Source organism: Molossus molossus, unplaced genomic scaffold (genome assembly GCF_014108415.1).
Source record: "Molossus molossus isolate mMolMol1 unplaced genomic scaffold, mMolMol1.p scaffold_m16_p_10, whole genome shotgun sequence".
NCBI classification, from domain to species: Eukaryota; Metazoa; Chordata; class Mammalia; order Chiroptera; family Molossidae; genus Molossus; species Molossus molossus.
This window is the reverse complement of record NW_023425345.1, coordinates 48875674-48903424: the sequence shown is the minus strand read 5'-3', so window position 1 is coordinate 48903424 and position 27751 is coordinate 48875674. Positions and strand designations below refer to the sequence as shown.

Genomic DNA, 27751 nt, shown 5'->3' with positions numbered 1-27751 from the left:
ATTTTAGACAAATTCAGTTTGAATGATTTATCCAGTAGATACCATGACCATTCATTCATTCAGCAGGTATCTTCTTTGCTCTTACAAAGCTAATTGTTTAATAGAAGGAAGAGGCACCATTACATATAGACACACACACAAAACCCACAACTACTTTTATGAAACAACTTTTTAATTTCAATTTTCTGTTTACAAAAAGACAAAGAGGCTAGGGGGTGGGGAGGCAAGGAGAACCCCTGGTCACCCCAGAGCATGGAGGAAGAGGCCACAGACAACAAGATTGGGTCAGACTGCCCTTCTCTGCCGTTACTGGTAATAGCAAAGAACCAAAAGAAGCCCAAGTGTGAATCAACGGCTTATGTTAACAAGATCAGTCCGTTTAGGCAAAGTCAGATGATCTTTCAAGTCCATGTCCACGAGGAGGAAAAAGGCACCAGTTTAATGAGGCCTTGGCTCTGGGTAGGCCTGGGCTTGTCTCCTGCAAGGTTTGGGCCGCTGTCTCCAGGAGTCATAGGGGCCACGAGGTAGATTCCGGGGCAAACCCCTATGAACCACAGGGACTACCTGTTGATAATAGGGTGTGGGGAAGGGGAACCTTGGAGGCTGGGGATCAAACATAAAGCCAGTGTCTAAGCCAGTTCCTGTCTGGGTAGATGAAGGGACATCTGAATGGAAAAAGTTTAAGGAGAATTGACCTGACTGGAAAGGTTGGTCTGAGGAAAAATGGGTATCTTGGGGGCAGAACAAGAACTGGGGGCGTATGGCCGGGTGACAGGGAATGGGAAGAGGCTGTGGGGGTAGGAGTGGGGGCAGGGTTTGGGGGGGACTTGGGAGCGGCAGCAGGGGGCCAAGCCTGGGGGGAGGCAACCCTGGGACTAAGGGCGCTTGGTTTCTGCTGGTCTGGGACTGCCTTTCAACGCCCTGGCTAGGTCCGCCCCTGGCAGGATCATCCTTGATCCACTGGGCCACGGGTTGGCGCTGGGGCAGCTCCACACCCCAAGCGTCGGCCACGTGGGCCAGCAGCAGCTGAGAGAGGTGTCGGTGTGCGCGTTCGTTCCAATGCACCCCATCGTCCTGCCGGTGCCTCTCGGCCCAGCGGAAGTGGAAATGCAAGTCCAACACATCGAAATTGTGCTTCTTCGCTTCCTCGGAGCTGTAGAAGTTAGCTTCGATCACCTTTTTTCTCAGGGTCAAGGACAAGCGCAGATTCTCCGGCGGGAGGAAGCGCGCGGTGATCTTCTGGCCCACGGGCATGGCCGTGTTCCACACCAGGAGGCATGACTTTGGCAGCACCTGGTCCAGGTGCTCGAACAGGTTCTCTAGGTTCTTCAGGTAGCTGCTAAAGGAGTCCTGCCCATACCTGGAGATGTCCCAGAGGCAGGAGTTCATGATGACCACGTCCGGGGTGTGCTTGTGGGACTGCAGCTCTTCCAAGATGGCCTGGACGTACTCACTGTACACGCGCGTGAGGAAGTAGAAGCGCACCAGATGGTGGCCGGTGCAGAACTCCCGGACCTCACGGTAGGTGGTGCCATTGTGCATGGTAGCCTTCTGGCCTCCCTCCACCAGCTTGTCCTGTTCGAAGCTCAGCTCCCCCCTGAGCTTGAGCTGCCTGTAAGTAAGCAAGCAATCCTTCTGCAGCAGGAGCACCAGGTCCTTGTACACGGACCTCTGGACGGAGTCTCCCAAGACCACGATGAACTTGTTGTGGAGCAGCTGCCGCACTTCAGAGGACTGCAGGTGGACCATGATGCCCAGGTCAAGAGGCCCAGCTCCTTCCTTAGCGCACGGGTGGGTCTGCAGATAGCTAGGACAGAAGGAGAGAGCAGCTGGGAGGAACCCACCCTGGGCAGGCCCTCTGTATGAGTACGACTCAGGGCCAGGGATGGAGTTTTGGCCTGGGAAACCCACAGGGTGTAACTCCACCACCTTACGGAGTGGGGAGAGAGAGCAAGAGGGAGCCTGGAGCCAGAAGCCCTGCCTGGCCTGGCCTCAGCTTTGGCCTGGGACTTGACCTCTGAACCGCCTGTGGCTGCTCTTAGAGGCCCAGGTTCCACCTAGCCAGGAGGGGCCAAGCCGCCCCGCCCTCCTCCTCTGGAAGTGCAAACTGCCACAGGGAAGGCGGCCCAGGTGTCTGACCGCTGGACAATGGTCAGGCAAACTTTGCACCTGCTGAATAATGGGTGTGAGGAAGCAACAATGTTGATGATAAGTTAGGTGGAAGAAGTTACAGACCACACGTGTGCCCCACATCACTGGATCCCTATGAGACAGACATGCATAGATAACATTGAAAGAAACTATGCAAAAACAGTTATTAATAAGAGGACTATGGATGAACTGCCTTTCCCTCTTTTGAAAATATACTTTCTATACTCTTATATTACTTTTAATACTTTAAAAAGAAGTATGGAATGTAACAGAAAGCAAGAGCACATACACCAATAAGTCTTATACTAAAGAATTAACACTGGGCCCTGGCTGGTTTGGCTCAGCGGTTAGAGTGTCCGCCTGTGGTCCGGTTCCCGCTAAGGGCATGTACCTCGGTTGCAGTTTGTCCCCGGCCCTGGTTGGTCGTGCGGGTGGCAGCCACTTGATGTGTCCCTTTCACATCGATGTTTCCCTCTCTCTCTCTACCTCTCTCTCCCTCCCACTCTGTCTGTACAAAAAATGGAAAAATGTCCTCGGATGAGGATTAAAAAAAAAAAAAAAAAAAAAAAAGAATTAACATTGGAAATAATTCACGTGTTTGTGCTGTAATACGCTTTGCTTTCCATTTGAAGGAGATCGAATATGCCACCCCCAAACATGATACTTTGTCATAAAGATGATTTTGAGCTGAAGGCAACCAAGAATCAACAGACACAAAGAGTTCTCTGTACTATCCTTACCTGCCTAAAAGCAGTGTATAAATTCTCCTTTGAGGAAGGTGCCCCTACCCCAACCAGAGAGAAGTCAAGAAAGAAGGCAGGGTGTTGTTAACACCAAGATGATTTTGCACATAAAGACTGTACTTAAATAGCCCAGATTTTCCATCAGTTTCCCCATATATTCCTAGTTACTTCCCAGCAATGATCATCCCATGAAGCCCAAGCCCTTTTCTTTTGTTAAAATGGTATATAAATCCCTGAATCTAACTGCTTCTCTGAGTTTCATTTCTTTCCTACGAACTCTAGTGCACATAAATATTAATAACAATGTGTGCCTTTTCTCCTGCTAACCTGTCTTTTGTTAGTTGAATCACAGGGCCCCAGAAACGGAACCTAAGAGATAGAGGAAAAGTTTTGCCTCCCCAGCACATTGAGTAAAATGTTAAAAGTTGTGAAACTCATTTTCAAAACTTCACATGAAGTTTATTTCAAGCTGCCATTTACAACCATATCTACGAATGAATAACAGTTAGAGACACACTTCAATACTACTAATAAATCTCAGATGGGGAGGAAGATGGTACCCACTGTGTACACACTTACAATCCTCTTAAAACCCACTGTGGCTTGATGTTTGTAGGCTTTTATTATTAAACATTTTAATAGGTGTCGGTGGATAGCTATTATTAAATGACAAATTCAGTTTTTAAAAGCTATACTATTTGTGGTTTTAAATGGGTACAAGTACAAAAATAAAACCATGAAAATGTGTAGAATGTAAGAGTTGCCCTAAAATAAGAACTGAAAATATTGGCTTAATTTCTCCCAAAGAATCTTCATTCAATGTTTTTTGCTATTTTTTTTTTAAAGCTTAAAAATAGATTTTAGCTTATTGTGGTGCAACAAAATAAAACTTAGAGCAAACTCTGGATCCCTTTGGGGCTCAGGCATATTAATTTGCTTACAATCATTTATTCATACAACTCACACTTATTGCGCTTCTAATAAATGCACCACATAGGGGACATAAAAATGAGTAAAACTTGGTCTTGTCCTTCACGAGCTGATTAGACATATTTATTGATAACTGTAACACAAAGCGGAGAGTGCTAAGTGCCAGGAAAATAGATGAACAGGTGGCTTGGACTTTCAGGGGTCCTTGTGAACAGTCTTTCTTTACACCCACACCCAGGTCTCCAAAGTGCAGAGTGCAGGGGGAGATCTTTTCACAGGGTGTTCCCAGGGCTCCATGCCACCCAGCTCTGTGTGCCCTCTTTGGGCTGGCACTCTCGTCATAGTCTCTGCCTAACCCCCTAGGGTACTGAATATCAATCTGTCATTACAGTTTTCTCCCCGAGGGTGGCAGATCTGATAACCTACTGCTGTCTCCTTCGGTGCAATTTTGTCTCTTTCTCTGGATAGGAATAGCCTTAGCCCTGGACTCACAGATGTGAGTCAAATCCACGACTTAAGAAAGCAGTGGGAAACAGAGGCACTTAAGTATACTGGTGAAGAGCACTGGTTTTGAAGCCCCGCTCTCTAGGTTTCAATCCCAACTTTTCTATTTGCTAGGTCTTTGTCCTTGGGCAAGCTATTTTGCCCTTCTCTGCCTTAATTTTCCTCATCTGTAGAATGGGACTTTTAGTATCCACTTCATAGATTTAATGTGAGGATTAAACGTAGAGTTTAGAACAATGCCTGACAAGTAGTAAGCACGGATTAGAGTTACCATTATTACTAAGCAAGTTCAGAACACCCCATCTGTAATAAAGGGGGGATTCTAGTATTTCTGTTGCTTGTCTAGCAGGGTTCTGTGTAGACCAAATGAGATAATGCAAGTGAAAGATTTTGAATAAAACAAAATTCATGTTTATTAAATGGCTACTGGATGCTAGGTGCTTTACAAATGTTATCCTCTTTATAAGATAATTCTTATTATTCACCTTTTATAGAGAAGGATATTGATGTGAGGGAACTAAGACTTACACTGCTGACTTCCAAATCTGTATCTGTAGGAGACCTCCTTTGACCAGAACCCCTTGCAGGTCAGTCTGAATCCTAAAGCTTGGCTCCGGTCACCAGTGAGAGAGGACAAGGGTCTTTTGGTGTGCCTCTATGCATAGACAGGCAACCATTTACTCTGCCTGCTCAGCAGAGGTGGTCCATGTGTACTTGGCTGTGTGTGTGTTGGGAGGCAGTGAGGGTGGAAGTGGGGTGTGTGTATAAAAAAGAGTATATTTTTGTCATCCCATACCATACTCTCAAGCAAAGACATGCAAAAATGAAAATATATGGGTTTTAGAACAACCAAAACAAAATTCTCCGGAATCCTGGGCTGCCCTGTATCCTGATCAATAAACTTAACCCACTCAGATGCTGCTTCAACGGTTCAGAGCCAACAATCAGGGAAATCTAAAAATTCATTGTTCTGCAGTAGAACATGCAGACAGGACTGTAAAAATAAAGGAAAGGGGAAATGACTGGGAAGAAACATTCCAGTTCGAAACCAAAACTGAAAGGAAATTTATGAAATTCTTGATAGAGAATGCTACAACTATAACAGGATTAACACATCAGACACCCTCAGGACCATTGTTGTGGGAAAGAATCCTTTAAGAAGATGCCAAACATTAAAAACAAAACCAACCAAAAGAAAAAAAGGGGAAGAAAAGAGGGGGGGCTTTATTGAGAGGAGAGGTGAGTAAAGAATAATTTGGAGACCTAAATCTTCTCTCATCTTAAAAAACGGTCTGTTACTTCCATTTTCAAAGCTTTATTTATAAAACTGAAACCAAAAAAAAAAAAAAAAAAAAAAAAAAAGGGATTTGAAAACAGATCAGTGGTCTTTTTTTAAGCCTATGTTTCTTTCCTTGCTTCAGATTTGCTAAACTCACTCATTAGTTTTGATGGCTATTTTATAGATAGATTGATCCATCCATCCATCCATCCTCCATCCATCCATCCATTCAATAAGGATCACTGAGAATCAGATACTGTGCTAGATGGAAGAAGTAGGCATGAAACTGCAGTCTCTTCTCTCAAGAAGAGGGGTATGGACATGGACATGCAAAAACATCAAAGAAGGGGCCAGCAGCTAGAATTGATGTATGTAAATGAAGCACCAAAGCCTATGGGAAAGGTCAAGGGGGAGAGAGAAAGTATACAGATGATCATTGCAATCTGGGGTTCCAACATTGAATGAAAACCAGTTTTTAAAGAATTTCATGATGATTCCTCAAGTCATAATTATTTGTGCCATGTTTTTCTGTTTTCAAAGTAAAATATGGCTTTTGGCTAAAGCTCTAACAGAAATATGCATTAATAGTGGATGCTACTAATAAATTACTTTCAAGCATCTTGCTTAGATTTCTGTTTGGAGATAATTAAGTTTTTAATGGCTTCATAGGCCATGACTTATAAATCATTGACTACTACTTTGTAACTATTATAAACCAAACACATAGCATTTGTTTTCCATTAATCAATGTGTTGTAGAAATTAAGCTAATTTTCTTTTCTTATTGATCTATATTATAGGAAGAGTGGCATTTAATAAGGCAGTAGGTCCAGAGACCATGCAGAGAAGTCTTAAACCATAGAGATAATCACTAACAATTAGGATATTGTTTCAATTGATTAGTTGTAGAATGGGAATATAAATAGTTCATTTCCTTCAAACTGCATTTTTGGTGATCAAATCAACGCTTTGAACTTTCCAAGATTCCCTTAAATTGTATGGTATAGTGGAATTTAAGCTTGTCAAAAATTAAACTGCATGTCATATAAAGCTTTCATTAAAAAAACAAAAGCCTGCCCTGGCCAGTTTGGCTCAGCGGTTGGAGTGTCAGCCTGTGGTCCAGAGAAACCCGGGTTCGGTTCCCGCTAAGGGCATGTACCTCCCTTGCAGTTTGTCTCCGGCCCTGGTAGGGTTGTGTGGGTGGAGAGAATCGATGATTCTCTCTCTCTCCCATTCTCTCTCTCTCTCCCCCTCCCACTCTATCTCAACAAAGGATGGAAAAATGTCCTCGGGTGAGGATAAAAAAAATAAATTGGGAGAAAAAAAAAAAAAAAGCCAACAACTTAAATTTCTTTTTGGGAAAGCTTAATGCATGGCCTGTGGATTGGGGGTTGATTTGGGAAAAGCAGTTAATATTCACTCCCCTATACAACCTGAAAATGGGGAAAATAATTCAGGCTTACTATTTTAAAAAGGATTTTAGGAACAAATTTTTAAAAATACATAAAAGTATTGTGAGATACTATCTTAAATAATGCAACAGAAAAATGATTTCCAAAAAGCCATTAGAGAGACCCGATTCTAATCCTCTACCCTCAATAACCTCACCTCTAAAATAGGCCTCAGTTCTGCAGCCCATTAAGTAATTTAGTAAAAATTTAAAGAACACCTGTGTCTATCCGGGGTTGTGGCAGCTGTCATTCTGCAAATCTGATTCACACCTCCAACAACTATCATGGTTCCTCTACCCCATCCCTAAGTCACCCAATACTATCCTACCTTAGGGCCCATATTTCTAACTTGGCTGTTCAGTTAGTCCTTAAACACATTTAAAATCTCAGATATATGTGACATAAATGGAAAATTGAAACTGCAGCCCTGGCCGGTTTGGCTCAGCGGTTAGAGCGTCGGCCTGCAGTCCTGAGAGACCTGGGTTCGGTTCCCGCTAAGGGCATGTACCTCGGTTGCAGTTTGTCCCCGGCCCTGGTTGGTCATGCGGGTGGCAGCCACTAGATGTGTCCCTTTCACGTCGATGTTTCTCTCTCTCTCTCTGTTCCTCTCTCTCCCTCCCACTCTACCTGAACAAAAAATGGAAAAATGTCCTAGGGTGAGGATAAAAAAAAAGAAAATTGAAACTGCAATGTGATCTTCAAATTGGACTCCATGTAATGACAAGGTTTTCTTGTGGAAGCAGGAATCCTATGGACATATTCAATTTGTATCTGTTCCATCCCTAACAGGCCACAATCTTAAATTAGTGACTCTTTTGCAACAAAAAAAATCAAGAGAATTTCACACACTTTAAGAATCTAGGTATTACCAAGTTTAAAATCCTTAAGGCAATATATTTTTCCCACAGTAATAGTCTAATATAAAAATTTCTCCCTGGCTGAGTAATTCAGTTGGTTAGAGCATTATCTGATACATTAAGGTTGCAGATTCGATCCCCACTTAGGCCACAGACGAGAAGGAACAAATGAATGCACAAATAAGTGGAACAACAAATTGATATTTTTCTCTTTCTTCTCTATTTGTCTCTCTAAAATCAATCAATAAAAAATTTTTAAAAAATTTCCTATGAACTATAGAAAGAAATGCAGGAGACATCCTTTATGAATGAAGTGAGGTTCATAATATCTGGTATGCAATTAACTTCTATAAAAACAAAAGATAAACTATGGAGCCTTTAACCAAAAAGCCCCATTTAAAAAAACAACAACAAAAAACAACTTTTAACAAAAGGATTTCTTAGAGTGAAAAATCAAATTAATTCACATAAACAACATATGATATTGGCCATGTACTAGTTATGACAAATGTTCACATTATGGTCTCAAACCATTGATTAAACTACATTTGCCAACTTCCTTCCTATTATTTTTTAATATGAATGAAAGATATGGGAAGCCAACAACCTGGCTTTTCCTTCCAGGAGACACTGAAGTCACCCTTGAACTCTGGCCCTCAACACGCTGTGTGCTCCTGGGTTGGCTGCCCAAGATTCTGAGCCAGTTTTCTTTGGCATCAAAAGGCTATTATCGCCGACCTCATTGACTAACATCACGTCCATGTCTGTCGGGCCTAGTGCAGGGCCTGCCGTGCGGGACCCGCTCCCTGCGGGGACTCCAGAGAAAACCCACAGCAAGCGCCTCGCTCGCTCCCTCCCCCAAACCTTCACCCGCAGGCCCCCTTTCCTCCCGCCGCACAGGCGGAGCGGTACCTCTTCCGACGGAAAGGGAATCTGCGCTCAGGTGGCCGTCCTCCCACCTCCTGGGGAGCCGGGTTCCAGATATCCCCTGGGGAGGAGATAATTACGCCTTCCACTCTTTGGTCTGCCTCTTCAGGCTGCCTCCTGCCGTATTAGATACGCTCTAGTTTCTTCAAGAAAGGAAACTTCTCGGACTCCACCTCCAGGACAGTCCTATCTTTGGCCTCCTCTTCAAGGCCACTTCTTAGAAAGAGTTGTTTGCACTGGCTGTGTCTGGGTCCTCACCTCCCACTCACTTTTTTTTTTTTTTTTTTAACTTTAATTTGGCCTCCGAGTCCATCAAACAGAAGAAATGTTTGTCAGTAAATCACCAATGATTTCCTTGTTGCTCCTTTCAATGGCCATTTCTTGGTCCATGTGGAATCTGTGGCATTCCCAGCTCTGGGGGCTGAACCCCGGCGCCGGCTCCCCTCTGGAACCTGCGGGGGGTGACACCTCCTCTCCCCCGCACCTTCCGCGTATCCTTTGTGAGTTCTTTCTCCAGCAACTCCCCAAATGTTGGTCTTTCTCAAGGCCCACTGATCGACTCCTCTCTTCTTTCCTTCAACATTCTTCCCCTCGGTTAAGTCACCCACTCTCGCAGCACTGGTCAGTGACGTGGCCACCAGTCCCTATTTGCCCCAAACTGTCCTGGTTTACCCTTGTTTTCCCAGCAGAATGCATAGCTCCCCTCCCCCTCCCCGAATCCCAGTTAAGATGCAAACAAAAGATCTGGTCCTCTTATCAGTTACCATTTGTATGCAGATGACTCCGAATTGAGGCAATAAAGCACAGTGGCCTAGAGGGTGGGCCCTGGAGTCAGCCCCCGGGGATGTATTCTGCTCGGACCCTGGGCAGCCGTGTACTTCAGATTCCTCTTCGACAAAAGGCCAACTAGACTCGGGGTTTCTCTACAAGTGAGGGTTAGATGAACAGATCCAGTCATTAGTATGAGGTCTGCCACGTTTTTAAGTGCTCAATAAATGTAACTAGCCCCAACTTGTCTCTTGAGTTCCAGACATACTCAGGTAAGTACCATCGAGTTACAAGGGGGTGGGGAGGAGATGGGCAGGGAGTACGTTTATCTGTGTGGGCCTCTTATCACTTCCAAATTCTCTAGCCGCCCATTTATCCTCCCAACAAACTGTGGCTGAATTCCTAAGATAATTCTCTTGTGACCTTTGAACGCTCTTTCTCAAGGTAAATATTGATCCTCTGTGGGAATGATGGCAGCATTTTCTTGCTGTGCCTTTGCGGAGAGCTGCTATATAATTTATGCTGGAAACGTTGGCGATAAGTAGGTGGAAATAAACTCTGCTTCTGAACTGTTTAAATCGAGTCATTTTTATTTTTCATGACTGTGGCTGTTTCCACTATTCCGAAAATATCAAAATAATATTGAATGATAGTCTGGATATAGAACAGTTCAGCCATTTCTTGGCAATAAAAAATGAGATAGTTTTTGAAAATATACTTTGAGGGAGGAGGATGGTGTAATGTATTTTGGGAAACTGAGCACAGTGAGCAATTCTACCTCTGTTAGATTTTATGGTTAACTTTTTTACTTTCTATAAATTACTCTTAATCCTTCAGAAAGTGTCTTAATTTGATTGAAATTCTTTCTTTCTTTTCTTTTTTTTTTGTTATTTACCCCTAGCGGGAACCGAACCCGAGACTCTGGTCCGCAGGCCAACGCTCCAACCGCTGAGCCAAACCGGCCAAGGCTGATTGAAATACTTTCTAAAATGGAATTTTTATTTTCTATGTTTTCAAAGTTCATATCTTCACTTTCATTTGATATGCTAGCATAACTCCAACAGTTTGCATTTATAAACTTTGTTTTTTAACCTAAGCTAGGTTCCTTCTGTGTGTCTCCCCACCACCTGTGGGTGGAATTATGGAGTTTGTGTATATACTTAGAGAGCTTTTTCTCACCTCTTCATGTTTGCTTTGCAACTCAGCCTTGGATGTTCCCTTAACCACTTCCTCTACGGACATTCTGCTCATTCTTTAAGACCCAGTTTAAAATGCAGTTCTGTCCGGGAGCCTCCTCTATTTTCCCAGACAAAAAAACCTCTTGGTCCTCTGATGGATGCCTCTATTTAGCACGGAGATCCACTTTGCACTATAATTAAACACCCATTTGCCTTTCTACCCCGTCTGTCCTAATCCTGGATGGCCAAAGGGGTTTCCCCATCCTTGTACCACTCACAGCCCAGTGTTTGATGCATAATGGTTAGCATTCATTGAGCACTTACTCTGTGCCAGTCCTATTTTATTCTCACAAAGGAATGAGGTAGGAACTATTACTGTCTTCATTTTATGGGTGAGTAGACTGAGGCTTGGAGAGGTCAGGTAAGTAGCCCAAGGTTGTGGAGCTAAAAGGCAGAGCTGATCTTTTACTGACTATGAGTCTTCTGATCGAGTACGTGAGCTTACGATTCTGTTTTGTTTGTTTAGGAGGACATATGGCTCCAGAGCCTGTGTTTTCAACCTCATCTATAAATATTTATTGACTTGGGGGGGGGGGATAGTCTTATCTAGACCAAAAAAAATTTTGCATGTAGTTTTTCTTTTTATTCTCTGTTGAAAAACAAAACAAAGCAAAGCAATGTTTTATGCATGGCTTTCAATTTTTCCGTGAGAAAACAGAGCAGGTATGAAGTCAACTTAGGTCAGTTTTTATCACTCTGATAGCTAATTTCTATTAATGTATTAATGGAAAACTCAGTTACTGCACTAAAGCTGTATTTTTACACTTATGCTGACAACCCTAGATTCTAATCAGTGGTTAAGTAAAAAGTTCCCGTGGTTGAAAAGGAAGGGTGACGTGGAACTAACAATGACTAAGTTGCTTTCAGCTGATGAACAGGTTGCATTCTGAAAATTCTGTCTCCAGGAATGGCCGCAAAGCCCATTTCACCAGTGACCATTAGTCTGCGTCAGCAGGCGGGGTTTCTGCCCCCTCCAGAGCTCACCTCTCATCTGTTTTCATCCTTAAATGGGAGAGATGATCCATATGCTCCTCTAAGGAGATTACACAAAAGGCCATTAAAATGGATATTGTTTTATTATTGTTACTATTAACAATGTAGTCTCTGAATACTGAGTGCAATAGTGTTTCTATGGGGAAATGAAGTTATTGAGTTTAAAATTGGGATTCTGAGAGTCAGTCTCTGTCTGCCTTGCTCCCTACCCATATGGTTTTTTAGAAGGATCTGGAAGATCTGGGTTCCCACTGCTGTATGTGTTGGCAGTAGGACTGATGATGTTCCCCAGGTTCAAGCCCTAGGCCTGGGAACAGGAAGAGGGACAAGGTCCTGGAGGTACCGAAGCTGACAGAGCAAGGGCCTGTGCGGGGAAGTAACCCATGGAACTGACTCTAGGCTCTCCCCAAGTCCTGTTCTCCTCCTTCAGCTCTAAGGTTGGGCCTGCGAGCTTCTCTTCTCTTGCCGGTCCTGCTTCTAACCCTCAGGAACAAAAATAAGTCAACCGCTCATCACTACCCACCTGAGGCTGAATTGTAGAAATCAAAGGAAATGCTCCATAAACTCTACAAGTGTTAATTATGGTTTTTCTGAGCCACCTCAGCACTTTTGGCGGATGGTACTTAGTAGTTAAGGGAGCTTTCCAGTAAATAAAGTATTTAACTTACGACTTAGTAACACTAATTTAACGTGTGATTTAGTGATTGTTTAATACCCACTCCAGAAGTATGTTACATGTTTTTCCTGCTTATCTAGGTATTACTCTAATAAACCCTAGGAAACTGGTACTTGTCCCCCTCCATTTTATGCTTTTGAAAATGAAGTTTGGCAGATTGAGTCATCTGCCCAAGGCCATCCATTTCATCAAAAGCAGAGCTGGGAGTCAGAACCCAGCCGAGCCTTGTGGTCATCATGACATACAACGGGCTCCACATCCTTTCTTGTTCTCAGCCTGCCTTTTCCTCTCCCTGTACACTTTTAGAGAGTTAGTAGTTTATCAATCCTTCTTATTATGAAATAATCAAGTTGTCTCTTTAAGGCTGGGGCCCGGTGGAGTGGGCAGGGATGGTGATTCCTTCCTACAGAAAGTACACAAGAAATCAGAATGCCAAGAAAGGCTGGTCAGAAATACAAAATTTATGCTTAAAATAAAATGGGAAAACTAGAAAGTACTTGCTCATTAAAGTAACTGGTGACTTAAAAATGCACCTCTCAGTTGATTCTAGATCCCTTTCCGAGAGACGCCTTTCTGGGCTGTGGATCAGGGTACCAGGTTGGAGGGAGAGCCCAGGGCCTGGGGTACAAGGCAGAGAAGTTCACCTCTGGGTGCTGCCATGTTTGTGAGCCAGCGTCAGGGGAGAGGGTGCCATTTCCTGTGGCATCTGGGACAAATGGCTGGAGTCAGCATTTCTTTTCTTTCATTGGGAAGCTAATGACTGGAAGACTAATGACCGTAGCTTTAAGACATTGGCACATATGAAAACACAAATTAGTAAGTCCAAAATATAGCATCTTCCTGGAATTTGGCTCTGAACTTTTAATTTCTCAGTAATTTGGGTGTAGCTTCTATCAACTCTTCCTGTGTTTTGTTTTCGTAATTCAGACCCTCTCCTCTTATTACCCTAGCTGGTGTTCACAGCTGAAAGAAACGTCTAGAGTGGGGAAAGAAGGTGAGGTGAGAAAAGAGAAATAGGAACCGATCAGAGGAAGATGGCTTCCTTTTCTAATTAATTTTTAGTAATAATAATCCTGTGCTTTTCCGTGGTGCGCCTCCCAGCGCCCTGGGGATGGAAGAAGAGCTCACTCCAAACTTCAGGCCAAAGCTGCAGGTCTCAGCTCAACACAGGAAGTGGCAGGCCAGGACACTGTCCTGAGTCCCGCCGCTCCATTTGAAACCCACAGGTAACTGGAAGGGGGAGGGGACAGGAAGTGGTGTTCTGATTGATTAGATATAGATAGCTTGCAAGTTTGTTTTCTTTTCTTTGGAAGGATATGATTTGGAGGAGGAGGAATATCACCTCCCCTACCAATACCAAGATGAAAGAGGAGGAAATGAATCAGAAAAAATAAAAAAATGAAGAAATAAAGCTTTAAAATTTTTCACAGTGAACCTTCTGTCGGTGTTTTAAACGCTTTAGGAAGCAGCATTTCTCCATTACATTAAATGGTATAAAATAACTAATGAACAAACAAGAGCAACAGATTCCAAAACAGCCCTGAAATCCAGGCCCTGTACACTTATTATTATTTTAATAATATGCTCTTTAGAAAAACTGGCTTATAATGCAGACATGGTTGTTTTTTATTGGGAAATGTCATTTTATTTTACTTCATTGACTACTCAATATATGGCCTAAGAATTAATTCCACATATTATACATTGTTTTCCCCTCTCATCAATAGCCATAAATCAAGTTATTTTGCATTTTTTCATGAATTTCAGTACAATCATTATTGTGTCTTAAGGCAGGGATTCATCCAGAACCCAACTGATAACTTTAGTGTTGTGGTGCGAGAGAACCGAGAGACCCCCAGAGCCAAATTAAAGCCAAATAGGGAGCAAAGCTGGCCGGCGACTGATCCCGAGTTCTCGGAGACCAGCCCTGGGGCCTCCAAATGTGGTGTGACAGAGTCACAGAAAGACCACTAGAGAATTGAAGTCCAAATAAGAGCCATTTATTAGCCGGCCGGCATCTGATTCCGAACACCCCTGTGACAGTCTTCGGAATCAGCCCCGGTGTGCTTCATCACATGCCTTTTATACCTTATAGAAAATAGGATCTTCTTGATATAATGTCTAGGACCACAGCAATGCTGTATAGAATTAGTTTGTCTTACGGATAACAGGAATACCCAGGCACACCCAGTTATTTTAAGGTACTTTGGGTCACACTTAGCCCCGAGTTGCACAAACCCAATGCAAGCCTAATACCCTGAGATTGTGGGGGAGGTCGGGTCTCTGACTCAAGACCTCCAGGCTCTGTGGACTCTGTCAGACACGTTAGCCGGCTCCCAACAATTTCTTGGTTTAGGGAGTATTCCTATTTACTGAGGTTATTTTTACTAAACAGGTTCAGCTAGAGGGCATACAGTGACTTTCCAATCATCAGTTATGGAGCTATAAACAAGTCAGCACAATAATTTACCAATCATTAATTATGGGGTTATAAACATGCCAGCACATTAGTATTTTAAAATTTAGAGCAGTCTATTACATAACTTCGAAAATTTGCCATTATTTGCTTCTAGCATTTCTGTGAGCTGCAAATCTTTCCTTCAGATTCTGGCTAGTCTGTATATTGTGAGACTCAGAGAACATTCTAGGAGAGGATGACAAATTTGCATAGTCATCACAAGACCAGAGAACAGAGGAACTATAATAATGCAAATAATACTCTTGATTATACTCGTTAAATTTAAAATAAAGTTGTTTAAGACCAAGCAACAGATTTTTCTACTGATTTTCTTACTTCCAAGAACTTATTATGCTACGTGGAGACAGTTATACTATTGCTGTTCTTGCCCCGTTTCATTTCTATAGCTCAGTCTGCTGGCTTTCTTCTCCACCAAACGTGGCTTTTTCCTAAAAGAAGTGAAAACTTATATATGTATAGCATTCCACACTTACAGTGTGCTAACTCACAACAGATCCCCTTTCATAAAGTAAGGAGAACTCTAATTATCTTTACATTTCAGATGGTGAAACGGAGGCTCTGAGAAAGCTTGGATGGAGCAGTGCAGGGAATGGGAGCTCTTTTGACCATGTGTCATCTTCTGTCCTTGAAGTGGGAGGCCAGACAGGGCACACCACCATTATCATCAAATTATTTTGCTTATTTTTAGAAGGCTTTTAATACACACGGCACAAAATTTCCCCTCCCTTTCTTGTTCCCTAATCCCTTGTTTTTCCTTCTAGAAGCAATACTGTCATCTTGCCTGTTCTACCAGAAATATTCTACGTGGCTATTCTAAATGTCTTGGAAATATTTTATTCTCTCTTCCTTCCTTCATAAGAGTGATATCAGCTGGGGAATGAAAGTGGTCTGATTCTGGATATTTTCGGAAGGTAGAGGTGATAGCAGTTGCCTGGGGAGAGGAGGTGGGTGTGAGAAGAGGAGCCAAGACAGGGCTAGCTCCATGGGTTTGGGCTTGAGCAACAGGAAGGATGAAGTTGCCATTTACTTAGGTGGGGAAATTTTGGGAGAAACAGGTTGGAGGAGAGGAGGTCGAGTGTTAAGTTTGGGCTTGATACATGTGAGACGTTGAGTGGGGATTCGGATAGACAAACCTGGAGCTGAGGGGAGAGGCTGGAGATAGTTTGGTTTGGATACTGTCACCAACTCAGAAGGTGAAGCTAGAGCAGGAGGTCTGGGAACTGAGCCCTGGGGCGCTCCAGGTGTGGGTGGTCAGCAAGATGAGGGGGGAGCTGTAAAGAAGACCCAGACGGAGGAGTCAGTGAAGCAGGAGGAAAACTCAGAGAGTGTGAAATTCTGGAAGCCAAGAGGAGAAAGTGTTTCAAGGGAGGGCACACAGGAGGGATTGTGCAGAGATAGTTGATAAGTCATGGAGGATGTTTGACATTGGCTGTAACATCCTGTGGGACATTAATGACCTTGATAAAGTGGTGGGAACAAAGGCTGATTAGAGTGGTTAGGAGAGAATGGGAGAATTGGAGACAGCACCACCCTCCATGAGTTTTACTACAAAGAGAAGCAGAGAATGAAAAGTCAGTTGGAGGGGGATGTAGGGGGTTAAGAAAGTTTTATTTTCCTTTACGATGGGAACAAAAATAGCATGTTTATATACTTATGGGAATGATTCAGTAAACAGGAAAAACAGATGGTGCAGGAGGAATCGGGAAATTGTGGAGCAATGTCCTTGAGTTGGTGGAAGGGGTGGGATCTAGTGCCCAAGTGGCGAGGTGCACCTTGGATAGGAGCTCAGACAGTTCAAGCAGAGAAGGAATGGGGAGACCGCGCGCAGGAGCACAGTGCTGGTGTGTGGGCAGCTGTGGAGGTGCATGCCGGCTTGGGGGTTTCCTGAGTGTGTTTTCTCAGTGAAATAGGCAAAAAGGTCAAGGTTACCAGCTGAGAGTGAACCTGGGGAAGGTGGTGTTCTAAGTTTGAGGAACAAGAAGATGATATGGAGTAGTCGACTACTAGGAAGTGGGAGAGGCTGTAATTATTGAGCAGCATGGAGACCCACTTGAAGCTGGGAGTCCTTATTTGAACTGAGGGTGCTGTTTCAGCCACATGGGTGCAAGTCCAGAGTAGGCAAAGATTTTATTCAGAAAATTTTATTCAGGATTGGGGTTTTACCTTTTGGTTTCTATTAATGTGTGTTAATATGCCATTATAAACTTATAATTTATTTAAAAGCAAACCCATAAAAGCCAACTCTTTTAATTGGACACTGAAAAATATCCTAAACATAAGGGCAAAAATAATGTTCCTTTAATATTCATAACCCTTTAATAGTTCCAGCCACAGATCCATTTAAACTTATCTTTATTTTAAAAAATATTTATTTTCCCTTTTATTGATTTTAGAGAGAGAGGGAGAGAGAGAGGGAGAGAGAGATAGAAACATGGATGAGAGAGAAACATCGATTGGCTGCCTCCTGCATGCCCCCCACACTGGGAGTTAGGCCCACAACCTGGGCATGTGTCCTGACCAGGAATTGAACTGGCGACTTCTTGGTGCATGGGTCGATGCTCAACCACTGAGCCACACTGGCCGGACTAAACTTATCTTTAAAAGAGCCATTATTGCCCTGGCCGGTTTGGCTCAGCGGTTAGAGCGTCGGCCTGCGGTCCAGAGAGACCCGGGTTCGGTTCCCGCTTGGGCCGCGTACCTCGGTCGCAGTTTGTTCCCGGCCCTGGTTGGGTCATGCGGGGTTGGGTCGTGCGGGTGGCAACCACTCGATGTGTCCCTTTCACGTCGATGTTTCTCTCTCTCTCCCTCCCACTCTATCTGAACAAAAAATGGAAAAATGTCCTTGGGTGAGTATAAAAAAAAAAAAAAAAAAAAAGAAGCCATTATTGCTGGTCGGCTTGACTCAGTGGTTAGAGTGTTGGCCCTCCGACTGAAGGGTCATGGGTTTGATTCCTGGTCAAGGGCATATACCTGGATTGCAAGTTCGATCCTTGACCCTGGTCAGGGTTGTTCGGGAGGTAACCAATAGCCGTGTCTCTCACATTGATGTTTCTCTCTCCCTCCCACTCTATCTAAAAATCCATGAAAAAATATCCTCAGATGAGGATTAACAACAACAACAAAAGAGCCCTTTTCATTTTCTTCACATTTTCTATTTCAAGGAACACTGTTAATTTTCTTATGTTCTTGAAATAGAGAGCAAGAGGGCCACTAAACATTTACTTATAAATAAACTTAGTTTGGCCACCTAGTGTGTGTTTATGTTCTACGCCCAGACACCTTGACAAAAAGGACCAAATTTGGCAAATCACAAAACAGTATGTGTGTTATTTGCGTGTCTGACTTGAAACATTTTACATATATTTGACAATTTCTCTTCAAAGCTTTTGTGTGGAGCACTGTTAGGCACACGTGAAGGATTGGCTTCTAGGGGAGCATGGGGGCATCTCTTACAGTATTATTAAGAATTCTGAGACTCCAGATTAAAACTTCTCATGTGTTCAGTTTAGTCTACACTAAATTCTGTACTAAGTCAGTACATGCAAACTTCGTGCTGTTGAGCAGCAAGGCTAGAGGTGTTGGGATTTGGGAGATTATGGGTTGAGAAGAGCCAAATTGGCGATTTTACCAGGATGGATAGAATTTGAGAAGTGAGTTTATAAAAGATCCCATTCTGTTAGATTTCTTAACCTTTTGTACAAACTTTCTTAGAATTCTTATGTTTTATGCAACTTCTATATTCTGCCCCAGTTTCGTTTCGGGTTCAGAGCATGGCCTTGCAGGCAGAAAAATTGAGTTCAGAGTCCCAAGTCTGCAACCTACCAGCTGTGTGACTGGAAAAGTTACTTAATACTCTCTGGCCCAATTCCAGTTGTGGGCATTGAATATGCTAAGCAGAGTTCAAGGCATTTAATAAATGCTCAATTCATTCTAGGAATTAGTATACATACATCCATGCTTTAGTTATATAAACCAATTACTGAATTATGTTACTAGTTTGGAACAGAGAGCAAGTGGGCCACTAAACTAATTTACTAATATAAAAACATACTTTGAATGGCTACCACTGAATGTAAACACTGAAAAGTACCTTTTTAGATGGGCACAACTCTTTGGACTGGTGTGCTCCTGTTCTTGCAGAAACAGGTTCTAAAGTGGGAGGGTTTGCCCTGTCGGTGTGCTTAGTGCATGCATTAAGCGACAGACCCATGGACTGAGAGGTCCTGGTTCAATTCCCGGTCAGGGCACATGCCTGAGTTGCAGGCTCGATCCCCAGCAGGGGGATGCAGGAGGCAGCCTATCGATGTGTCTCTTTCATCGATGTTTCTATTTCCCCTCCTCTCTCTCTAAAAAAAAAAATCAATAAAAACATTTAAAGTGGGAGGTGACAACAGATCATCCTTAGGCCAAAACTGAGGCTCAGGGAGGTCAAGTGGCCACCCAAATCATGCAGCTAGGCTAACAGCTGAGCTTGGATTAAGAACTGGCCTCCTGAGTTCCATAGTCCCAGAGCCACAGTTCAAGAATTTCCGGCGGCATGTGGAGGGTTATAGCCCCTTCACAAAGAATAATGTAATACCCTAGGAGAATTTGGTTTTGAATCATTTAGCAATGTCCCTCACCTCTGAATAATATTACATTTTATTAGAAGACTCTAAACCACGGACTTCGTTTTCTGATTCCAGTTCTCTCCCTCTGTCTTTCATTGTCATCTTAACCATTTTAAAGAGTATGTTAAATACATTCACATTGTTGTGAAACACATCTCTAGAACGTTTTCATCTTGCAGATCTGAAAATCTATATTCATTAAACAGTAACTCATCCTTTGCCCCTCTTCCCAGCCCTTGGCAACCACCATTCTACTTTCTGTTTCTATGAATCTGACTACTTTAAATGTCTCACAGAAGGAAATCATACAGTATTTTTTTCTTTCTGTGACCAGCTTATTTCACTTAACAATGTTCTCAAGGTTCATCCATGTTGTAGTACGTGGCAGAATTTCCTTCTCTTTAAGGCTGGATACTATTCCATTGTCCCGTTCTCTAAAGTTCACCTGATTGCCACATCTGTGAGCACAGCTCCGACAAACCCCAGGCCAGGAGCTCTCGGACACTCTATCTTTTATGCTACCAATTAGTTGACTTAGCTATTTATTAGTTACCACACATTTTCCTTTCCTCAATCCATGTTAGCACAAACTATGCAAATAAAAAAACCTTCATCCCAGACCAGAAATAGCTAGGAGCATCGTCTCTCTTCTAATCAGAGAGGCTGGCCAAGAATCTTCCTTTACCTTTCACATTCATGATCTGCATTTTTAAATTTCCTCTCTCTCTTTTTTTTCTATCCTCACCCGAAGACATTTTTCCATTTTTTCTTCAGATAGAATGAGAGGGAGAGAGAGAGAGAGAAACATCGACGTGAAAGGGACACATTGAGTGGCTGCCACCCTCATGACCCGACCAGGGCCGGGGACAAACTGCAACTGAGGTACGTGCCTTAGCAGGAACCAAACCCGGGTCTCTCTGGACTGCAGGCTGCCGCTCTAACCGCTGAGCCAAACCGGCCAGGGCTAAATTTTCTCTTTAAAATGCCTTATGTTTTTGTCCAGCCGGTGTGGCTCAGTGGTTGAGCATTGACCCATGCACCAAGAGGTCACCAGTTCAATTTCAGGTCAGGGCACATGCCCAGGTTGTGGGCCCAATCCCCAGTGAGGGGCATGCAGGAGGAAGCCAATGGATGTTCTCTTTCATCGATGTTTCTATCTCTCTCTCCCTCTCACTTCCTCTCTGTCTAAAATCAATAAAGAAAAAAAATTTTTTTAAAGGTATTAAAATGCCTTATGTTTTTCTTCTCAACTTGTCATATTTGAAAGTGCTATCCATAACACTGTCAGTTTTTAAAAGATGATATTTCTAAGAGAAAAAAAAGTATGCTTGAAAGTGGCATTATAAATTAATTCTAACAGTGGTAATACCATTTTTTGTTAAAGCCAAAATGCTAACCCTTCATATATTTTCATGGTGGGATTATGGATACAATAACTTTCTTTATTTTCAAAGCTATCTGTAACTCAGTCATACTACATCCATAAATAAGTTCCCAAATTTTAAGTAATATTAATTGCTAAAGTACTGAAATGAATTAGCTTTGTCCAGGGAGGTAGAACTTACTTACTGTTACTTTTCCTTTCTTGCTTCACTAGATAAACCTCACTGAGTGCCTCCTCGGCCAGGCACAGTGTGGCCCCGAGGATGTGAGGCTGCGGGAGCCGGGCTGTGTGTCCCGGAGCTCACAGTCAGTGAGGGCAAAGCACAGAGGCAGATGATGATAATTCAGTGTTGGAAACGCAATTATGGCCTATGTTAGGGTATCACTTCTATTTCTCAAAAGGGATTTTTAAAATTTTACTGAAAGTGGCCGGTTTGGCTCAGCGGTTAGAGCGTCGGCCTGCGGTCCAGAGAGACCCGGGCTCGGTTCCCCGCTAAGGGCATGTATCTCGGTTGCAGTTTGTCCCCAGCCCTGGTTGGGTCGTGTGGGTGGCAGCCACTCGATGTGTCCCTTTCACTTCAATGTTTTTTTTTTTCTCTCTCTCTTCCTCTCTCTCCTTCCCACTCTATCTGAACAAAAAATGAAAAATAATAATAATAATAATAAGACTAAAATTTTACTGAAAATAGCACTGTGATCAGTGGCTTCTGGCCAGACTCTTTTCAGATGGATATTTGCTTTGTAAATATAATGACTGACCCAAATTGCACCATTTCTTTAAAAAACCTATTGTGTATCACTATTCAGTTCTTCTGATAAAATGCTAGCATTTTAAACATTTTTTCCAAATTATTTACCGAAATAATGTTACTGGTTACTTTCCTGTTGCCTTCCTTTCTCCTTTGGGTACTCCTTCCCATAATAGATTTTGTTGTTGAATCTCTGAAATACATTTAAGTGAAGGAGAACTGTAAATTACTTTCACTTCTCTGACTCTGATGTTTACCAGTTTAATTAAGCTATGACTGTAAATCTTTGAATTGCATGTCAGTATTCTATTTTCTTAGTCATGGTTTCTAAGTGTTGTGTAACTATGGACTAAATCACCTTATATATTGGTATGTTTACTTTGTCTTTTCCATATATGCATTTATTCTTGGTGATGCATGCTAGCTAAATCATAAAGTGGTTCTAAAATGCATGATGAAAATAGCTAAGCATAGCCCTGGCCAGTTTTTCTCAGTGGTTAGAGCGTCTGCCCGCGGTCCAGAGAGACCCGGGTTTGGTTCCCGCCAAGGGCATGTATCTCTGGCCCAGTTGGGGTTGTGCGGGAGGCAGCCACTTGATGTGTCCCTTTCACGTCGACATTTCTCTCTCTCTCTCTCTCTCCCCCTCCCACTCTATCTGAACAAAAATGGAAAAATGTCCTTGGGTGAGGATAAAAAAAAATAGCTAGGCATAAAAAAATGTCTCTTGAAATGTCTTTTTGCTGCTGATTGACTAAACCCTGAGACTATGCCAGGATCCAATTTAAAATAAATTCTAAACTCATTATCTGTTCCTTGTTCTCCTTTCAGTAAGGGAAGTCGATATTCACTTAACTGCTCCACAACAGAGATTGCAAAGTCATCTGTGATTCCTCCCTCGCCTTCATCCACCAGGAGCAGAGGACTGTATCCTCCAAACACTCTGCTCGGTCCCCTCTCTTCCGACAGCCTCTGCCTGGGCGCAGAGCTGCAGTCCCGCTGTGGCTTCCTAGTTCAACTTCTCACGCGTGTGCTCTTCCTCCTCCGCCGCATCCTCTACACTGCAGTCCTTGCTCTTTGTAAGACAGATCGTCTCATTTCACTTCCCTTTCACCAGGTGAAATTCACTTGTTAAATCGTGTCAAAATCTTCCTGAAAAGACCAAGCCTTCTGCCTTTTCTTAACCAGGCAGATGAGCCAAATACAGAGCCTTAGTTACAACAGTGAGGACTGAAGATCCCAAACTGACGGGCGCCTGGGGTCCTTGGGTCACAATAATAAATAACGAACACTTACAAGTACACTATACTGAGCACTTTAAGTGTATTAACTCTTTTCAGAACATCAACAGTAATAATTACTGCCATCATTTACTTGGAGTTTACTTTCTATTTCAGACATCTTATGTCCATGAGTTGTTACCTTGTAAACCACCCCGCAGGGTAGCTATTACTGTGTCCATGAGGAACATGCGGGGGGGAAAGGGCTTCCAGAGGGCCAGGTTTTCCCCCAGCCAGGCAGCTAGGAAGTAGCAAGGTCCAGATCCAACCCCCTAGGTCAGCCTGCCCCTGCTCTGCCCATCCCCAACTCCAGCCACCGCACCGCCTCCTGGACAGATGCCACTTCCATGCCTATAGTGGCGCCTCGTAAGGAATGGTGATGTAAACGGAAATGAAAACATTGTGGCAAAGTCAGGCAGGCTGTTTTCTTATTGCGCGCAGGGGAACAAAGGCCGGCGCTGAGATGAAAGAGGCCATCGGGTAACATGCCATTGCTTTGGTTTCAGGCTTGGGTGTGGTGACAGCAGGCTCAGGAGTCCGTGGCATTTGGTGGAGTCACAGAATCGAGGCCCTGGGAAAATTTCTTATACCTCATTTACTTAAAATTTTATTCTGATTGCTTACACGCCTCAGAAGAAAAAAAAAAACACACACCAACAAAATGCGGGCTATTATTCAGAGAACTAAGTTAGCCCACATTCTGAAGGAGAAACTGTTTGCAGAGCTTGAATAACCACAGACTTAAACTTCAGGAGGAAGTAGGCAAAGAAAAATCTGCAAACCTTGCCTGTCATGTGCTTAGTTTGTTAAAGAAGACTAGAGAAAGAGCTTAGTATTTCTTTAAATAGAAAAGCTCCGAATGAGAAAGCAACAACAAAACCCAAAATGTTTTGTCCGAATAAGTTCTCTCTGTGGATGTCTTAAGAACAGGGGACCCGGCTCACAAGCCTGATGCAAGTGCTTTACCTCGGAGCCGTGTCTGATGGTGCGGAATGCATACTTACGTGTCTATGCAAGGACGAGTTCCTTATTGTCACGTCCCGTCATTGCTCAGGCCAGAGGAAGAAGGGAGCGGGGTCAGTGGGAATGCCCCGCCGCCACCTGTGCGGAGCGGAGAAGAAGGCAGGTGGGTGCTCCTCTTGGCCGCTTGCCGATCTGCTGGGTCATTCTTGTCCTGTCGGGAGAGAGACAGCACTTCCGTCAGCGGCTTGGGCTGGGGCTCAGCCGCCCCAGCTGAAGGGCATGCCCCTGTGGCCTCAGACTGCTCTGTAGAGGTGGTTCAGGGCTTCCTCTTTCAGGAGCTCATTACACATAGTTTCAACCAATCCAACATGCTTATTCAAACCAACACTGCTATTACATCAGTCATTGATTTTACATATTTGAGACAAAGACTTAAACCAATTTAGCCCTCAGTCTGTCACCTTCAGGCCAAAGGCCTTTAATTTTTGGTGTTTTGACCATAGGGCGCCACCTGTTACTTAAAAAGATTTTTCCCTGAAGGCCCTCCACTGGAAACCACCCGGGGAACCTCTTCTGAGGCTCTGGGTCACTATTTGCTCACATCCCATTCGAAGCCCCTTCCAACATTGTACTTCCATGCAATGAAGTTGGCTCCAGCTCTGGGTTTTTTTTTGGGTGAGTCTGTCAAAAAGTTCCTCCCCATTCAGACACCCATTGACTCATGGCGGGAGTGACACTAGCTAAGCCATCTGGTCACCTGGGGGTGTTGGCATTTGGGGGTTCCCAGTGGAAGGTAGGGATAGAGCAGCACCCATGACCACACTAAGATCTATTTCTTCACTTGCCTGTCCAACATATATGGTCCTTTAAAAATTCTAGTATTTTAAAAATAAATTCATATAAAGCGAGAATGCAGAAAATGGAAATGAACTTTTACCTTTTTCTCCAGTAGGCTGAAGGAATTACCAAGGAGAGAGGAGGTAGAGCAAAAAACCCTAGGCCTCATGCCAACCATTGACAATTATTATGCTTAACATTTATGGAGTGTGGTTTTGTTTTTGTTTTTTATTCTCCCTCTTTCCCTCCCTCTCCTTTTTCAATAAAAATAAAAATAAACTATTGGCTAAATTAGATGATGATTCTAGCATAATCCATATATGACCTCTATTACAAGGAAGGTGAAATGATTAGGGAGGAGACAGGAAGGATATTCAGATTTCTTTTATACTGAAAGCCCTGAATATATAGCAGTTATTGCTAAATTAGAAGGAAATATTATGACCCATCTATTGAAATCAGCTTATTTGCAGACAGTGAGGCAGGCAAGTGAGGAGCACCAGTTGGAGCAACCAGAACCTTTACTTTCTAGGTGTATGACTGGCCTCTCCTGGTCTGAAGGCAGGAGTGGATTAAGGAAATTAGGCAGCAAGCTAGGATGAAGAGAAATCCGGAGCATAATACACATTCCAAGAATACCCCAATGTCTGAGAACCAGCCCCGGAATTGCCACACTCCAATGGCTATACAGGTTAGATAACAAATATAAGAAAAAATGAGCAGGGTCTGTTCTCTGTTATGTACACTCACTTTGTATGTTAAAAATGTAGAAATAGTCTCTGTTTCCTCTAAGAATTATATATTGTATATATTGTTTTGAAATTCTTAAAGCTCTTATTATGTCTCTTGTTTTGTCACTTATCCTAGGAAGAGAGAAACAGTTCTCTGCCACAAGAGAAAAACAAGTACAGTGATACCTCGGTTCTCGAACGCCTTGACTTTTGACCAAATCGGTATTCGACCAGGAGATTCGAGAAACTTTTGTCTTGGAATCCGAACAAATATTTGGAACTCGAACTTCCGAGATGAGCCGAGTTGAGCCGAATGGCGTTCATTCGGCCCAGCGCGCCTTGCTTGCGTCATGAGTGTGAGTGCAGAGAGAGAGTCACGCTTTGTGGAGAGAGTCACGCTTTACACTGAATTTAACCCTTAGACATACTGTACACTTTTATTTCTTGTTGAGACTTATGTTTTTCTACATATTATATACAAATTAGGCCAGTAAATAGGCATTTTCTGGGGCTTGGAACGAATTAATCCAGTTTCCATTATTTCCTATTGGGTTTCATTGCTTCGGTTCTCGAACAATTTGGTTCTCGACCGTCCTCCTGGAACGAATTATGTTCGAGAACCGAGGTATCACTGGTAAAAGTATGGTGGTAAATGAAAAGTAATGTTTAGCCTCAGTATTGGAGCAATAGGGAATAGAGGGGATTGTGGCAAACTGGAGAACACATGCTATTTTAGTGAGCAGTAGCCACTCTGCTCTAGAAAATTGATTCTTGAGAAAATATGGTTCAGTATTGCCAGCTATTTCATTTTTTTTTTAAAGCTGTAAATATAGATTCTAATGAGATATATCCTGTTTTTTAAATATTGGCTTTAAAAACCCACTGTAGGGATTGAGCTGCGAGCTGCTTCAGGGGCGTCTTTAGGAGTCAGCAACATGGCAGAAGACATCAAGACCCGAATCAAGAACTACTGCACTGCTCCTTTTGACAGCTGTTTCCCCAACCAGAACCAGACCAGGAACTGTTGGCAGAATTACCTGGACTTCCACCGCTGTGAGAAGGCAATGACTGCTAAAGGGGGTGATGTCTCTGTGCGCAAATGGTACCGGCGTGTACAAATCCCTTTGCCCTATATCCTGGGTGTCGGCATGGGATGACCGCTGGGCAGAAGGCACGTTTCCTGGGAAGATCTGAACTGGCTGCACCTCACCTGTCCTCTGTCCTCCATCCTTCTCCCAGGGAGGTGAAGGGGGGCCTGGGTACATCCCACCCTAGGATCCTGAATTATGGCTTAACTAAAAAATACTTGTTGGAAAATTGTAAAAAAAATAAAAAAACACTGTAGGCCTGCTAGTATTGCTCAGTAGATTGAATGTCATCCCATGGACAGAGAAGTCCTGGTTCAATTCCTGATCAGGGCACATGCCTGGGTTGCAGGTTTGATCTCCAAAAGGGGGCCTGCAGGAGGCAGCCAATCAATGTTTCTCTCACATCAATGTTTCTCTCTCTCTCCTTTCCTCTCTAGAAAAATCAATAAAAACATATTAAAAACCAAACATTGGAAGTAGAGGTAAAACTATATTGGTAAAACCAAACATCTTTTGCAGTTATTGTTTGTTTGTTTTTAACTTCTATCTAGACAGTGAGGGAGTCAAATTCAAGCAAACATCAGGGAATCAGAGACCACACAGAATCTGGTCATACTGGGCAGTGGGTAGAAGACAGGTAAGCAGAGCTACAGCAAGGCCAGGGATAGAGAATTCTAAAAGTCCTCTTGCCTCCGGAGCACTCTCCCTTCTAGCTGTAAGAGAAGCCAGTTTCCCAGGCAACGTCCATCCAGCCTGGCATAGTCTTAAAACATGTGCTTCTGCAATAGAGCATCATTTTTTTCTTCTTTTTTTAAAATGTGTTTTTATTGACTTCAGAGAGGAAAGAGAGATAGAAACATCAATGAGAGAAAAAATCGATTGGCTGCCTCCTGTACACCCCCTACCAGGGATCAAGCCCAGAACCCAGGCATGTGCCCTGACGGGAATCAAACTGGTGACCTCCTGGTGCATGGACAATGCTTAACCACTGAGCCACACCAGCCGGGCTACAACATCATTACTTGATAGGCAAATGTTGGCACAATTTCTCATAGACTTTCCAAACCAAGAATGGAAGCTGAGATGGTGCTATTGAGCCCGATCCTGGCAAATTTTAA

General features: G+C 43.3%; 1 protein-coding gene and 1 pseudogene across 3 annotated transcripts; one reads left to right on the top strand and one right to left on the bottom strand.

Annotated features, from left to right (window-relative positions):
- Positions 1-69: 69 nt before the first annotated feature.
- On the bottom strand, positions 70-24270 carry PCED1B (PC-esterase domain containing 1B). 3 transcript variants are annotated; one of them, XM_036252219.1, is made up of 3 exons: positions 24019-24270; positions 21846-21930; positions 70-1807 (listed from the first exon to the last, which is right to left on the bottom strand). In XM_036252219.1, exon 3 carries the CDS (start codon positions 1747-1749, stop codon positions 439-441), a length of 1311 nt encoding a protein of 436 aa, XP_036108112.1. In that variant the 5' UTR covers positions 1750-1807; positions 21846-21930; positions 24019-24270; the 3' UTR covers positions 70-438. The 3 variants fall into 3 exon arrangements, with proteins under 3 accessions (XP_036108112.1, XP_036108111.1, XP_036108113.1); XM_036252218.1 differs by lacking the exon at positions 21846-21930; XM_036252220.1 differs by lacking the exons at positions 21846-21930; positions 24019-24270 and adding an exon at positions 8827-9522.
- A 2209-nt stretch (positions 24271-26479) lies between these two features.
- Positions 26480-26857, top strand: LOC118624176 (annotated as a pseudogene).
- Positions 26858-27751: the final 894 nt, after the last annotated feature.